This window comes from Crocodylus siamensis, chromosome 6 (assembly GCF_052110815.1).
Source record: "Crocodylus siamensis isolate JL-2025a chromosome 6, ASM5211081v1, whole genome shotgun sequence".
NCBI lineage: Eukaryota > Metazoa > Chordata > Crocodylia > Crocodylidae > Crocodylus > Crocodylus siamensis.
In genome coordinates, this window is record NC_143400.1 from 9575993 (window position 1) to 9592669 (window position 16677).

The 16677-nt window shown below is 49.2% G+C and overlaps 1 protein-coding gene across 2 annotated transcripts in view; it reads left to right on the plus strand.

The window, feature by feature from the left end:
- Window positions 1-16621, plus strand: part of TFCP2 (transcription factor CP2) — a 30743-nt gene extending 14122 nt beyond the window's left edge. For both annotated transcript variants that reach the window (XM_090054220.1, XM_090054221.1), the window contains exons 4-15: window positions 247-352; window positions 1284-1390; window positions 2133-2285; window positions 6002-6112; window positions 6798-6886; window positions 7417-7465; window positions 8285-8378; window positions 8673-8763; window positions 10502-10614; window positions 11328-11470; window positions 14035-14086; window positions 14245-16621. In XM_090054220.1, the coding sequence (XP_089910346.1) occupies window positions 247-352; window positions 1284-1390; window positions 2133-2285; window positions 6002-6112; window positions 6798-6886; window positions 7417-7465; window positions 8285-8378; window positions 8673-8763; window positions 10502-10614; window positions 11328-11470; window positions 14035-14086; window positions 14245-14282 (1146 nt within the window). In that variant the 3' untranslated portion in view covers window positions 14283-16621. The remainder of the gene's footprint in view (window positions 1-246; window positions 353-1283; window positions 1391-2132; window positions 2286-6001; window positions 6113-6797; window positions 6887-7416; window positions 7466-8284; window positions 8379-8672; window positions 8764-10501; window positions 10615-11327; window positions 11471-14034; window positions 14087-14244) is intronic.
- Window positions 16622-16677: the final 56 nt, after the last annotated feature.

The window sequence follows — 16677 nt, forward strand, 5'->3', positions numbered from 1 at the left end:
TACGTGTGGTTGAGGGTGGGAGACTAGGGGTCTCTAGAGCAGTTCTGTACACGGGAAATGCTGGGATAGTCCTCACCACGGAGGCCCTTGCAGGCTTTTAGCCCCTCTGGCCTTCACTGGAAGCTCTGGGTGTCCCTTGTTCCTCCGGCGCTTTCATTTATTGAGCTGGGGATACAGCTTGAGGATAATTGAGCATCTCAGTGCTGGTTGCAGGACTCCAAATGCCCTGACTTTCTGTTCCCTCAGAGTATATTTCGTGTGGTATTCCATGACCGGCGGCTGCAGTACACGGAGCACCAGCAGCTGGAGGGATGGAGGTGGAACAGGCCAGGAGACCGGATCCTGGATATCGGTGAGCGTCTGCATTGGCTGGGTAGGATGGGAAAGGTAGGACAGGACAGAGTTTTTGGCTGGGGAATTGCGTCAGCAAAGATGGACCTCGCATATGCCTAGAATAGCCTGGAAATCATTCAAGACATGGAAGAGTGGGGAGGGAGAAGGAGCAGGGAGTAACAGTTCCCAGCCCATCAGATAAAAGGTGGATTCTTGTTTTGGCTCGGCCTTGTGAATGGAGCTGGTCTGTCTGTTTGTAGAACAAGGCTGCCGTATTTGCACGCCCAATCGTTTTGGAATAGAAAAGTGACACCCAGCAACGCTGTTAAAGCTGCTGAGGGCTGGATTCTGTCCTACTTAGGTACATAAATGAACTATTGTGCACCTACATAGGTGGATGGGCCTTTCTCTTCCTCTTCCTCACTGCTTCTTTGTGCCTTAGTCTTACAGGCGGGGTGACCATGCATTCCTACAGTGGCTACATTAATAGATTTTCAGGGAGTTGACCAGGGTGGAGTAGGATCACACTTAAGTACCCCCTAAGTGGAGTAGAACCTGGCTCTGAGTCTCTGAAATGGTTGAGATGCACCTTGTAACCTATCTCCAGCAGAGGCCATGTCTCCAGTGCACCGGTTTTCACCACCCTTTTGCCCCCCATGCTGTGCTTTCTCTCCTTCTGTCTGCACTGGGTACATGTGAGGGCAGAGGTATATAACAGGGCTGGAAATGGGGGACCTTACCCAGCTTTGCTTCCCTCCAGCCCAGCTCCCTAGGCTCTTGATTCTTATTTGGATGCCAGACTTCAAGGAAAAATGAACCCCTCTTGATGGAGTCATGGTGGCAAAATACAGGCAGTGCATTTGTGACCATACTTTCACTGGTACTGTCACATGCTTGGCCTGTGACGCTTCTTTGGGCTCGTTCTAACTAGATGTGTCCTGCATCTGCAGATATCCCCATGTCAGTGGGTATCATAGACCCCCGGGCCAATCCCACACAGCTAAACACAGTGGAGTTCCTCTGGGATCCTTCCAAGAGGACTTCAGTCTTCATCCAGGTAGGACGAGTGCCATGGAGAAACTTTTGGGGCCTGTCTTGGGGATCTGGGGAGGGAGACAGGAGGTTTTAGGTAAAAGCAAGTCTCTTCCAGTTCAACATGTGGGAACAACAGCCAGCTGTGGTGAGACAGGGGCAGGCCTTCCCCGGAAACAGTGCACAAGGGCAGCATTGTCTTCCCAGCCCATAGAAGTGCAGCAGACAGTGAAATTACTCGTGTGTTCACGAGCCATTGGAGCCAGACTTTCAAAGGTGTTTGAGAATCAAGCAGGCTTTTTAAAAGCATATGGTGCCTAATTTAGGTGCTTTTGAAAATTGCATGAGACACCTGTGTTCAGTGCTGGTGATTTCAGTAAGACGTGGGCACTCAACTTGCTTGAGCTCTTGAAGAGCCCAAGTCTTGGAAAAATCTGGTCCTTTGGTGCCTAACATGGCTGGAAAAATGGGAAGGGAGAAATCTCCTGCCTGCTGGTCTCAGTGAACCATGAGACACCTGAAACAGCAGCAGGTTGCAAAATTTGTTCCCAGGGCATGATTTCCCTTGGTCTCCCACCAAGCTGGGGGGTCTCCCTCCAGCACTGATGGAGATGGTACGTGCTGCCTTTCCCATGCTTCAATGTCCCAACGAAACCAGGCTGGTGTCCCCAGCTGAGTGTGAGGTGTTGGGTGGGAGTGTGCATTGCTTGTGCTTGTGGCCCAGCCGGGAAGCCTCCTTCACGTTGCGCCTTGCTGGTCCTTTGCAGGTGCACTGCATCAGCACAGAGTTCACCATGCGGAAGCACGGGGGTGAGAAGGGCGTGCCCTTCCGGGTCCAGATCGACACCTTCAAAGAGAATGAGAATGGGGAGTACACGGAGCACCTGCACTCTGCCAGCTGCCAGATCAAAGTCTTCAAGGTACTGTGTGCGCTGGCGGGGTGGGGAAGGGGAGAGTTTGGTAGAGTTGGAGCCAAACCCAAACTCCCCACCTCCCCTTCACAGATCAAACTGGGAACTGTCTCTAGCTGCCTCTAATGAAGGTCACTACTGTAGGATGATGGCCTTGCTCTTGCATGCAACCAAAATACCCCATTGCTTCTCTCACTTTGTCTGCCAGCCTGTCAGAGACATTGGCAGGCTGGTAAGCAGCCCTAGATACTGCTGTGACTGGCAGATCCAACAGGCAAAGTTTCCTTAACGGGAACCCAGCGGGCTCTGCCCCTGACCTCCAGTCCTTGATCTGCATTAAGTTCCCTTCCCTCCCACCCTTTTTTGGCTTGTGGCTCAGTGGAAAGCTATGGGGATAGCTGTAAGGGCTACTGCAGGTGTTTAGCCTCTGATGTGAGGCCCAGGCAGAGATTCAGTTGGAAGTTTGATGGCAGCATAAACCAGGGGCAGAAAGGGCTGGTCAGGGCCTGTAACTTCTGAGAGTGTCTGGAGCAGGGTAACATGAAAACTTCAGTGTGGTCCCCAAGGAAGGCTGCCTGCCCCCAGATATACATGGCACAGGCAGCATTCAGTTCATGTCCTGGAAGAACTTCTGCAAAACCCTGACCAGCTTTCAGGGCAGAGCTCAGCTCAGGGAGCTGTGGGACAGTATACTCTAGTTGTGAGGGGGATGGACTGGGACTTGAGCCCCAAGGGCCTTGGTCCCTGCCCTGCCACTTGCTTGCTATAACCTGGGGCAACTCTCTGGACCAGTTTCTCCTCCTATGCCCATCCTACTTATGAGGTAGTCTTCAGTGAACAGACTTGTGCAGTGTGTAGCACCTGGCACGACTCAGCACACATCCTTCAGCCTGCCCTGTTCCAAGCTGTGGGGGGCTGTCTGTGGCTGTGAGAAAATCAGGGGCCAGATTGTTGGACGTTTCCCTGTGCATTTCTTCAGCCCTTCAGTTCTTTATGCCAGGGATCATGTTAAAGGGGACAAAGCATCCCTGTGGGGCCCCAGGGAGACCTGCTCTCTTGACTGGGAGTCCTGCTCACCAGACGTCAATCTGCGAGGTTGGAGGCATAATCCCCAGTGACTTGCTTGCCTCGTGCTACCTGGCGCTGGAGTGAGTCATAATCGCTGAATGTTAAGAACGCCCACTCTCCCCATTGCCTGCCTGTGCAGAGGCACCGCTTCAGAATAGCATGATAATTGCTGTTTATCCTGCAAACAGTCTCTACATGCTGGGAGTTTGGAGCTGAGGAGTCAGCATAGAGCAGTGCCTGAATTTCCCTTCCCCACCAGAGCCGATTGGAGCTCTGTGAGTGGCTGCAAGTCAGAGACATTGGCAGGACCTCCTGCCTGGATGGCATCAGCTGCTCATGAGATGCAACCGCTCTACCTGTAGCATGAGCATCGTTTAGGCTACAGATCCTCTGTGTGCACCCATGTCTGAGGGAGCGTTTCCCAGGGGGCTAAGCATGGATGGGCCTTGGCTTGTGTCGCTGTGTTTTGGAAGTGGCTACTCGGAACTGATACCAGCTCCACTCTCTGCCTAGAGTTTGTGTTCTGTCAAGAGTCTTCACAAACACCAGGTGACTTAGGGGCCAGACTAATCTGTCTAAAATCAGCTGATGTCATCTTTGCTTTTCCCAGCCTCTTAAAAGTTAGAAGCAGAAGGCTGCTCTCAGCATTCCCAGCTTGGGCAGGACACATGCTACAGGTGGAACAGATGGAGACCCTTCAAGGCTTTGCTTGTGCCATGGAAGCCAAACTCATCCGGCCCCCCCATGGACCAGATGAGGGTCCCTGGACCAGTGTGTGGGCCACATCAGGACTGGCCCTGTGCCACAAGTGGTGTCTGCAGCTCTGGGTCCAGACTGCAAGCAGCATGTGCTAAGCCCACTCTGGGACTTGCACTGCATGTAGCATGCAGGCTGGACCTGGTGCTGCACACAGTACAGGGGGTCTGGGATGCAGCCTGGTGTCTTAATCCAAACAAGGGGTCTCTTGAGTCTAAAAACATTGAGAACTACAGGTCTTGCAACTTCCATTTAAATGTTCTGTATGGCTGTAGGGGACAGGAATAGGAGCAATGGCCTCAAACTGCAGCAGAGGAAGTTTAGGTTGGAGATTAGGAAGAATTGTCTGACTGAGGGTGGTCAGAGATTGGAGCAGGCTACCTAGAGAAGCTGTGGAATCTCCATCCCTGGAAACCTTTCAGAGCAGGTTAGACAGACACGCTTGTTGGGATGGTCTGGCCAGGGATGATCCTGCCTTGAACAGAGGACTACCTAGATGACCTTGTGAGTTCCCTTCCAGTCCTAAATTTTGCATGAACCTGTGATCTTTCTGCTATGCATAAGACAATAGGGAGCCCAGGTTTCAGTGTGCCCTAACTGTCTGGGTTGAGATATTTAACTTAAATAGTCACTTATTTTTAGCAGCCCATACCAATCCTGTCACATTCAGCTGATAAAAATCTCTAGGAGCTTGTGTAGTTTTTTTCAGTGAAGTGTGGGTAGGGCAGTGAAACGAGTTTTTCATGTTAACCTTCTAATCCCGTAAAAAAAAAAAAAAGAAAAAGAACTGAAATACCCTGTTGAAATCTCAGAAACTTGGTGGCCTGTTTTGAAGTCACTGCTGATGCAGTACTTGGACCAGTGCCCCCAGGGAAGTACTCTCGCGTTGGCCAAGCACTCTGACAGCTGGCTGCAGAGGCCAGCTCTTTCCCATCACAAACTCACTCAACAGTCTGTCCAAGCTGGGAAGCCCATGCAGAATTATTCCCTTAAATGATTCCAAGTCTAGCATTAAACTCATCTAGAGATGGCTCTCTGAGGAAGTGGTGGAAGCCCCACGTAGTATTAGCCGTGGTGATGCCCAGTTCTTACGTACTTTATTATAGCAGAGGAGTAAGTACTCTCTTCATCTTGTAAGTGAGGAAACTGAGGCACAGAGGAGTCTTGTGACTTGCAGAAGAAGGCCACTAGCAGAGCTGGCATTAGAACCTATGTCTTTGAAGTTGCAGTCCAGTGCTCCAGCCAGTAGAACCGGGGTGGCCAACCTGTGGCCTGTGTATGTAGCAGGTGGGGGGAGGGACAGGTAACATGGTGGCAAATAGGGCAGGGAGCAGGAAGCAGAGCATCAGATCAGGCAGGGGGAAGGGATCAGCGTAGCACTTGGTGAGGATACAGGAGTAATTTACAGCATGTCTGCACTGGAAGATGGCCACTTCTCAAAGAAACACTTGATCATGCTACAAAAGGCTTGACCTACATCAGCTAAAGAGCCATGGCCATCCATTCATCTCCTCTGCTTGCCTGTGTGCTATGGGAACCTGGTTTGCACCATTAAAATCAAGGTCTGTCATCTCCTGGCTTAAATACATGCTGGGTTTTCTGCTGAAAAAGGTCTCACTTCCTAATTAGGGTGTTCTGAATTCTAGGGACTTTTTTAGAGGTTGGTGCCACCTGGTACCAGCTGTTAATATTCAGATCTCTACTAGGAAGATCATATATCCTTTTTAATTCTGCTTCCCAAGCACCCTTCTCCCCAACCCCACAGCAATGTCTGGGAGTAACGTCCAAGAGTTCCAAGTTCCTTGTCAGCTTTTGTTTCTGTTTCTGTGCTTCCAGTGTCAGTGCAGCTTTCTTCCTGCTGGGTGTTTTTCATGCTTTAACAAATGGTGTCTTCTCTGCAGCCCAAAGGAGCAGACCGGAAGCAGAAGACGGACAGGGAGAAAATGGAGAAGCGAACGCCCCACGAGAAAGAGAAATACCAGCCTTCCTACGAGACTACGATACTCACAGAGGTAGCTGGAGCTTTTATAAGCAGCAGGCTCTGAGAGCCTGTCTTTCACCAAACGGGCTTTCTTATCTCAGTGGTGGGTGACAAGGTGTCCAAGACACCTCACTGCTAACTGAAATACTGGGAAGATTTTTCAGTGCTGGGCCACCCAGGGGTGGAGCAAGATAATAGCTGGCTGGAGAGAGAACAGTTAACCTGTCAGTGATAGGGAGGGATGGTGGTTCTAACTCTCCTGGGAAATCCTTCCATAGAATAGCTTGTGGATCTGCATAGAGTAAATCCTGGGGTATTCACCAATTTGAATTTGGGAACAGGCTGTGTTATATAGTCGCACTCTTTGCAGCTGGTCCAGTCTGAGCACGTTCAGCATACACACGCAATGCCCAGGTCGTGTGGTTTGAAGCCAAGAGCTTGCTGAATTGAACCTCGGGTTTAGAGGCCCTACACTAGCCGTTGGGCTCTGTCTTCTCCCTGTAAGATGAAATGCAGTAGCAGACTGGTTTGGTATGTGGCCTGCTGCTTGGAATAAACCTGTTCTGCAGGAAACGGGGCTAGTCTATATTTAACGGAGAGCAGATGATAATTATGCCCCAGTCCCTGAAGACAGCCTGAGAGCTAAATCCAGAGAGACTGATTTATTTTTCCAGGTTAAAAACAATGCTGTGACTTGTTTGGGTTTTCATTCCTAGTGCTCGCCATGGCCAGAGATCACCTATGTCAATAATGCGCCATCCCCTGGCTTTAACAGCTCCCACAGCAGCTTCTCCATTGGCGAAGGGTAGGTCTGGGAAAGGATGGCAGCTTGGCCCGTCATCCTCAGCTTCCATGATGGAGTGATGTGCCTGAACTTTCAGGTGGCTGCTGAAAGCCATTGTGTGAGAGCACAACCCAGTGGCAAAAATAGCAGCCCCTGGAGGTGGACCATTGTCCTTCCTCATCCCTTGGACACAGCAAACCTAGCATCTCCTTGAGCGATGAACAGGCATTGGTATAGCTGTTCATTCTGTGTCCAGGCTCCTGCCTGCTCCTCCCAGCCTTCCCCTGCCATAGCACTGCTCTTATGCAATGCCAGCCTGGCAGAACCTCCAGCGCCATGGCAGTTGTATTGATGCAGTTATGTTATGGCTTGTTACTAGGCTCCTGAATTGGTTCTGACACGCAGGAGGGCATGAAGCAGAGTAACGTCTCCAGTCCCTTGATCACTGCATTTAAAAGGAGGGGCAGTTTGAGCTGGGATTTTGCATTAGAGAAGCTGGGAGGTGGGGAGAGCTGCTCTGACCATGTGTTCTGTTTTCTCCCTCCATCTAGTAATGGCTCTCCAAACCATCAGCCTGAGCCACCCCCTCCAATCACGGATGTAAGTTCTGTTTCTAATCTTCCACTTGCACTGAGCACTTCAGTCTCATCCTTTCTTCTCTTCCTGTGGTTGGGAAATCCTGGGTGGCCAGGGTTCTGTATTTAGGACCTGCTATGCTTCAGGAGGTCTGTGCCTCAGGTGTTGCTAGCCGTCCCTTCAAATAAACGTAAAATTTGAGGGTCAGAAGATCCCATCTAATTTAATCTGCCTCCCTCTGTAACAGGTTAGAGCCCCTGATCTCAGATTTTCCACGTGGAGTCTAAAATGTCCTCATTTGGATCCTGTGTGGCCAATGAGGTTTGCAGAGCAGTGGTTCTCAACCTTTTTAAACTCAAGTCTCCTTCCTTGGAAAATACCAGCTTTTAGCTTTGACTCATTCTGTTACAAAGGCTTTGGAGAGAGCACAACAAGGGAAAATGTTTTTGATGCTGACGTTTCCTATATGAAATCTCTGGGTTTATCTTGTGACTTACATAGATGCTTCCATACCACAGAGCTAATACTAAGCAGCACCCCAGGCTGCCTTAGCACCCAGTTGAAAGAAACATCTGTACAGTGGTGCATGCAAAACCCTTGGGCATGCCTATGCAGCTGGCAGGTTGGCACATTTCTATTTGTGGGGCCAGTCAGAATTGCCTATAGCTTCCTTCCCTCATAGACAGTAACTTTCCAGACCTGGGTTCAGTTTTGCTTTGTGTGAGTTCCCAGCATGGTGACTTACCACTCGTCTAACACAGATCATAAACAAGCTAGCTCCTTCAGGGGAATGGGCTTACATGTACCCTTTAAAGACGTAACCATTCTGTTCCTCTGTCACAGAACCTCCTGCCCACAAGTACGCCCCAGGAGGCCCAGCAGTGGCTGCATCGGAACCGCTTCTCCACATTCTCACGACTCTTCACAAACTTCTCAGGTAGGCACAAAAAGCCTTTCTCAGCCGCTCCCTGCCTGTTCCCGGTTTCTTTGCTGTAACCCTCACAAGGACTGGACAACCAGTTTTTCTTCCTAACACAGGTTAGACATGCCATTCCAAAGCCTGTTCACCCCACTCTTTAATGGCTTGCAGTATCCATTGCTGACTGTTACCATTCCCACGCGCTCTGTTCTAATGCAGTCTTACAAAACTTGCTGCCGTGTGCAAATGATTTTTCCTATCTGTTTTCCCTGCACTTATGATCTGTCATCCCCTTCTCACTTTGCCTCCCAGGTGCAGACTTACTGAAGCTGACGAGAGAAGATGTTATCCAGATCTGTGGTCCGGCAGATGGCATCCGGCTCTTCAATGCATTGAAGGGACGGTGCGTAACATGTTGTTGGGACTGAGAATAGGCCTTGTTAATGCTCCCCAAAGTAATGAGAATGGGATTCCTGCTTCTCTGACACTTGGTGCCTTTCTGCCGTCCTGCCTAGCGCCTCATTAAAGCAGAAGTGGGAAAACTTTTGTGACTTCACAGGAGAAAAAATTGTCATTGGGTGCCTGACATTAGTTCCAAATCCTGGAGGGAAAAGCAAGGGTTTCTCCCAATTTGAAAAGCCTGGCACAGTTAGCTGTAAAATGCTTTTGCTGTGCTGAAGCAAAGACCAAGTTATTTGAGGAAATTAACTGGCTTTAACCCTTTGGAGCCAAGTTCAAATCCAAGTGCATGGGTGTTGCTTAGGTCAGATGACCCACTTAATTTTTTTCACAACCTTTCTTCCTCTGCATTAGTGCAGGGTAGCAAGGAAGGAGGATAACATAATTCAGCAGGAACTTCAGGGGCGTTCTTTGGATCGAAGTGGGCTGTTGGGTGGTCATAATAAAAATAGGCATCAGAGACTCTGGGCAGTGCAGGTTATTACAGAAGTCACTTCATGTGAAGGGAAGTTTGGACTGTTTTAGAGAGGAGGCAAAAGGCACAAGCCATGTTGAGTACAGGGCATGGAGAACACGAAGAGGAGTGTCTGACTTATCCGTCCTTGTAGTACAGGGATGAGGGGGCATGTAAGGAGATGCACGGCAGCAAACACGGAACAGGTAGAGGTAAAGAGATTTGTTCTAAATGTGTGATTGGCACTGTTGCTGTGAGATGCTATTGAAGGCAGGGGCTCAGTAGACTTCAAAGGAGAATGTGTGGACATTTTAATGTGGTCAGTAAAGCCACAGTGCAGGTGTACCAAGGACATGCTCTTACAGTTTTGGGGCTTGAGTTCCACCAAGGTTTGGCCGTTTTTTTTAAATTCGTCACACTGGTGAGTGGCTTTAGAAATCTGGATGTGATTATCAGTCCTGCATGCTGTAACTATTTGGCCTCAGGTGATGGGGTGGGGGGTTGTAGGGAGAAACCTCCCTTATGGGAAGGTTAGTCCGTTACAGTGTGCTCTTTCTGTTCTTGCACCCCCTGAAGTAGCTGGGACCGGTTTGTAGTGCCAGCGACCTTGCGTCTTAGCTGAGCATTTGCTGACTGAGAGAGTGCTGCAGGAATTGCAGCTGGGCGGAGAAGCCCAAAGCAGCCGACACTCGTGTTCGTAGGGGAATGTGTTCCGGGGGTTGGGCCGGGGCATCTGATAAGGGGCAGCAAGAGCATGGTGCTCGTGCTGAACATTCCAGTGAGTTAATGTACCAGCCCTGATGGCTGCCGAGATAATGCTAAAATGTGGTTTCAACTTCATTGGTGAGGGTAGGCAGGCATCGGTCATCTTGCACTGACTTGAAATCTGCTGCCTGGTAACAGAGGGTTACAGGAGACACTGATGATGCTTGCACAGTTGCCTATTGCAACCAGGGGCTGGGGATGTCTCTGTGTTAACCCCATACTCCAACCTCCAAGAGGATCAAACAGGACCCTCCAGTGCAGTGCCAATACACCCTGCCCCTGCATACTGGCTGTGTGACGTATAGTCTGTCACGACGTCTTCAGTTCTGCCCGAAGATGAGCCTGTGTCCAGCCTTGGGCATTGAGGCACCTGTCAGGGGGGAGAGGGAGTAGGGCACTGGGGAGGTTAGAGACCTGTTCTTAGCCAGCCCAGACTGGGATTCATATGTCCCTCTGCCTGCAGGATGGTGCGGCCGCGGCTGACCATCTACGTCTGCCAGGAGTCCCAGCAGGTGCGGGACCAGCAGCAGCAGCAGAAGCATGAGGATGGGGAGGCAGCCAGCGTCACGTTCTTTGGTAAGAGCTCTTGATGGAGACAACGTGCCCTTGTCGTGTGCTGCAGACAGGGGCTTGTCTCGCCCCAGCAAGTCAGGGACAGGAGGGCTCAGAGGAGCAGTGCTGTGAAGTCAATGTCATGTCAGCTTGAGGGCCATCAGGGAGTTTGGTCCTCCTGTCTTTGTAGGAGGCTGAGCTGGGCTGAACTGAGGTTCAGCTCTGACCTGCCATAGCTCTGTCCATGTCAGCCATGCTCGTGGCTACGGAATCCCACTCCTGGCACAATGCCTGTGTAGGGCTGATAAGCGATAGCTCCCGTGAGAATCCAGTGCTGCTGCTTGGATGTAGCAACTGACCTACATTTCTGAAGCAGCCAGCGGCTGTCACCAACGCACACAGTGCTGGGAGGAAGCTGCAAAGTCAGCAGGTGCTGCCCTTCCTCTCCTAGGCTTTGTTTGGTAATACCCACAGGGTGCCCAGGGGTGGCTCTGGTCCCAAGGTGCCTTGATTTCATTGTGGCTGACTGGAAATATCCAGGGATGGCCTTGTCATACTTGACCTCTGCTTGTTAAACTGGAATGCCTTTGCACCAGGGACCATCTTGTCCTATGTTTTTATGGTCCCAAGCACCCTGGGACCCCGTTTCATGAATGTGCCATCATATTAGGACAGCTTGGCCTGTCTGAAGAGGCACTGGGAGCTGCTTGTAACCACTCCTGTCCCTCTTGGTGCAGTTTACCACGCTATTTATCTGGAAGAGCTGACTGCAGCAGAACTGACAGAAAAAATAGCTCAGCTCTTCAGCATCTCCTCTCGACAGATCAGCCAGATCTACAAACAAGGCCCAACAGGGATACACGTACTGATCAGCAATGAGGTAACAGCCTTGGTTGGTGGTCATTGGAGTTGTGGTCACTTGGTTTGTTTGAATTGCGTACTTTACCTTCAGGAGCCAGTGCAAAGGATTTTTGTGAAGAGTAAGGGAGTGAGCTGTGGCACTTCCCAGCGTTGCAAAGAAGTACTTGGAGGCCCCTGTACCTCTGCCGTAGCTGAGAAGTTCAGACGTTGGTGGGGGCTCATTCCACACACATCTTACAGATGACATTTATTCCACTTCTTATTTTCAAGGCAAGAATTTTCTACAGCCTTGACCCAGTGAGAGGAGCTGTCCTTGTTTTCCTGATGCAGAAACGCCACTCAAGGCTACAAAATCAGCATTGTGGCTGAGATAAAAGGCTTGGGGCAGGGAGCGGGGGTTCACAGATCCCAGTTCTTTGCCTGTTTGTATAAGGCATGAGCTGCTCAGTGCCACATGTTTTGAAAGATGGAATCAAAGGCTGTGTGTGATACTCAAACGTGGTATGGATAGGCAGATATTTATGCCATCATAAATGATGTAACAAGTAACAGATGGACTACACAAACCCCTGAAACCAAGGTAACTTCACCCAAGATGGGGGAGTTAGCTCCAGAAGTATCTGGATAAAATGCCTACTAATGTAAACTCTTTCAGTTTAGGCTTTATTTGTCCACAGCTGTTGCAGGATAGTAGTATTAGGCAATCTTAGATCCTTCAGATCATGGTGTGCATGTAAGAGGTCAAGTCACAAAGACCAAAGATGCATATGCCTAGCTAAGAGTATGGTGGAGGAGTGGAGGCTGCCCAAGACCTACGACCCCCACTTCAGACCACTGAGACAGAATCCAAAGGCCAGACCGAGTCCAGACATTTAGTGCCTTGATGACTGCAGCTTCTGCCAGAGAGCAGCAGCTAAAAAATGCTGCCGACTGCCTCATGCCTAAGGATGCATTTCTGTCATGGTGATGTCCCTTAGCCTTTCTTTGACCAAAGCGTATCCACAAGGCAGTGGGGACTAGGGTTTTGAGGCACCCTATACTCACCTTATTTTGGGGATTGCAACATTGTGGTATTTTATAGGAGCTACCCTGCCATGAGTAGCCCCACCTCATTGCCACCAGGCCCTTCAGTCAGATCATTTTACAGTCATACCCAGGACCCGATTCCAGGGTAGACATTTACCAAAGGCAAACTGGCTATTCCCTACTTCCCTAGCAGCCAGCATCAAGGTGCAGGTAGTCTTGTGTGAGCTACCCCAGGATAGCTGCGTGTCTGTTCTTAACCTTGGTGTTGTTTAATACAAACACAGTGTAAATTACTTAGCATGCGTGTGTGTCTGGCAGTGCCCAAGAAGCTTCATTCTCAGTCAGAGACCCTTATAGTAGCTGAGCAGTGCAAAAGGTGCCTTAGTGGCTTTTCCAGTGCAGGAGAAGAGAAGGAGCCATGATATAAGTGAGAGCTGGGTACAGCCAGCAACATGTATATGAAACTAGGCACTTCTCTCTGTAGAGAAGGCAGTGGGAAATCTGAGGGCTCTCTCTGGTCTTAAGCTCCTGTGCTGTCCAGATAACTCCTGCTTTCTCATGCATCTGAGAACTGCTGGTATGGGCAGGCTAGCTAGCCACATTGCATCTTTGCAAATGGCACAAGAAATATGTGGATCTGTTGCTTCATGGCACAGGCTTTTTTAGGGGAAGAGCTGGGGCTGCCTCCTGCCATGACCACAATCAGTGGCATGAACTGGTTGGTGTCTGAGGCCACTTGTATTGACTAGCGAGGTCTCCAGGGGTGCATCTACACATGCAATTAATGCGCATGAATAAACTCCTAAAGCTTATTGTTCCAGAGTTTATTGCTCACGGGCATGCTATTTGAATGTGCACCCAGGACCACAGCATGGTGAGCCGGGTTGGAGCAGCTCTGGCTGGCAAGGGGCCCAGGGGGTCAGCTTGCCAGCCTGGGGCTGCTCCTCCCACTTCCCCCTTCACCCCCCCGCCCAGCTCAGTGTGCCGGGGGGGCATCTACATGTGGGCTGCTGCAGGGTAAAAAAACCCCTCTGCAGCAGGATAGTACTTGTATTTACAAGCACTATCCTACTGTGGAGTTGATTAGTTTACTCCAGCCTCATAGGGGCACATGTGTAGGTATGTGATATTAACTGCATAATAGACTAATTATCTGCGCAGTAAACATCTCCTGTAAGTGCCCCAGGAGAACAAACAATGCTCTGAAAAAGTAGCATGTCTGGGACATATGACTCCAGCAATAGATGGTTGGTTTTGGAAGGGATTTGTCCATTGGAGACTAGCTGCCCTATAGTGCCTAATTTTTTTTTTTTTAATTCTCTTGGTTTGGTTCTTCTGATCCCTGTTCCGGGAGGGTGGTGGGAGGAATAAATTATGTATGGTTGGTTCATTCCACGTATCCCAAAGCACTAACACATTGGCTGTATAGCTTCCAGCCCCTTGTAGCAGTCCAGCAGAAGCCCTGCCACCAAGTGACTAATGAGCACATGAAATTCAGCCTAGGTCATATATATAATGCGATCTGGTGGACTCAACTGATTTCATGGCTTCTTTCAGATGATCCAGAACTTTCAAGATGAATCGTGTTTTGTTCTGGACACAATGAAAGGTAACTGGCTTTATTCAATGCACTGTAATAAAACAGTGCGCATTCTTTCTGTTTCTTTCTTCCCACAATTTTCTTTGGGAAGCTCAGGAACTCCTCTGTCAAATGACACACATTTCAGAAGCTTTCACTGATCTGCTGGTGCTCTGCTTTTGTTGCAGCTGAAACCAATGATAGCTACCACATCATCTTAAAATAAAGAGGGGGCTGGACTCTTCAAGGCGGCAGTCCCCTCTCATCACATGTGAAGACCCATCACTGACTGCACAGAGACACAGGCAGAGAGATCGTGAACTCCACAGAGTCTTCGCTAAAGAACCCAATCTGTTTGTTACCATGTGATGCTTTCTGGCAGAGGAACCCCCCCACACTTTTTTTTGCTCCTCTGGCATGCCAGCTCACTGCTTCACCTCTGGAACAGAGGCAAAAGTTGGCACATTGCATTGTTGTTAGCTGTTGGGATCAAACCGTAGGTCCCGTGACAGCAACAGTCTGAAGCCTTGAGAGGGGTGACTGCTATGATACTTTTGAAGGCTGTCACAAGTGAACTGTTTTGACAAATTGCCCAGCATCCTTTCTGGCACGTGCTGGGCTGAGCAGGTCTCAGCTAGGTACCCCAGTTGTACTGACAGAGCTGGGGGGTGGGAGGACTCTTAAGCTTTTATTTGACATTGTCTTTTGATGCGTTGTAAAGCCATTATACCCATCCTTCTCTCTCAAGTCACGTTGCTTTTTAGTTCTACTGTGTGTGTATGTGTGCACGCGCATGTTTTGTCTTCCCCTGCCAGTGTCAGGATTGTCAGGAATGCTATGCAGACTTGAGGTTTTCATGGGTTTCGATGATCACTTTCTACACAGACGAATGACGCTTTACTCTCCGCTCAAGCAACTTTGCAAAAGGAAATCTGAAGGAGCTAACTCATGGATTGATTTGTTGTTCTGCATGAGTTTTTTTTTTTAAACAAAAAACCAAAAAACTCCTTGAGACTTTTTTTTTCAGGGCAAAGGAAGCAAAAGATATCTGCTGTATTTTTAATGAAAACATGAGTGGTGTTTTATTAGCATGTTGACTATTTCCCCCTGTCCCCCAGTTAGCTTGAAATTCCCTTAGGAACTGGAACAGAATTAGACCAGTCCTACATGCACTAAGAAGGATTTTCTACAGCAGGAGCCTGCGGGGTTTGTGCAAAGCCACGGTGACAAAAAGTGCCTACATATAGACTTTGAGGATGGGAGCCATCAGGCCTCTTGGGTAAAGAATCTGCCTTCTTAAACGGATGCCTGAGCATATCTCACAATGCTCAAAATGAGTTTCCTATAAGGAAATGAGGCTCACATGCCTTATTTGCCCAAAACATCAGGTTCTGGTGCAAAGCATGTAGCTTTTTAAAAACTATACATGCATTTCCCAACCCTCTTTCCCCCCCCCCCCCCCCCCCCCCCCCCCCCCGAAGAAGCTCAAAGCAGAAGTGTTCAAGTCAACAACTGAGGTTGCAACATGAAACCAATGCAAGACAGGATCTGCTGGGTTCTGATTTGCCAGGATGGGGTGAATTAAATGAGTCTGACAATCGCATCACCATGGTCCAAAACAGCTGCTAAGATACTGCTTTTGTTGTGATAAGCCATAAGAGACCTGTATGCAACTCCTGTCCGCCTCCGCTCATTTCCTCCCTCCAAAGATGGCGGGTAAAACGCTTTTTGCATTCTAGGCTGTATTTGAAGTGATGTAACTGGTCATTCCTGGCTCAGAGTTGTCCACCATCCAATGGCTACTGTCTGAAAAGAACCAGACACTCCTGCCCCACTATCCTAGCAGATAATGGTCAGTACCACAGTTGACATAGTGGTTGGGAAAGATGGCTGGTAAGTCATGTTTGTGGGGGCAGCACGAGAACATGGCTGGTTACTGGCTATCTTGTACCTGTGTTCTGCGCATAAATATGCGGCTTGAGGGACAAACCCATTCAAGCTGGTCTGGTCCCTAAGCGTTGAATTTGCTTTAATGCCAAAGTGGCTGGTTTCTCTTGGGTTTAGTTTGAACAAACTTCTAAAAGTCACTCGTTACTGAGCCTTCAGTATCATGGGCTTGATGGAAGATAGCAGCCTGCAGTGTCCCTCTCTCCGGCTTTAAAGGGGTTTGGATTATAACCTTTGTCACACTTGATCTAGAACAGAGATATCAGTGCTTCTAAAATGGCTGCAGCTCCTCAGCTCATGAAAGGCCAAGGCCTCCCTGTTGTTACGCACTTGGGGGAAAGATGCCAAGAAAACCCGTGGAAAGCTGGCAGACTTCCACCCGCTGAACAATGACGTGTGCTGCTCCTGATTTGACGGGACTCTGAATTCTGCCTCCAGAGGTGCTATTGTTTTGGCCGCTGGCCTTTTGTATGGATTTTAATACACCCGTGATTGGGCAGGGATGTATATTTTAGTCTTGGCTCTTTTTTTCTTTTTCCTTTCCTGTTTAGTATGCAAGGAGTGTAATAGCCAATGTACCAGAGTGACATGGACTCATTTAAACTTTTTGTATCGCTATTTCTGGGTGTGTACAGATTCTTTTAATTAATTCTTCATGTTTGGACACAGAAATA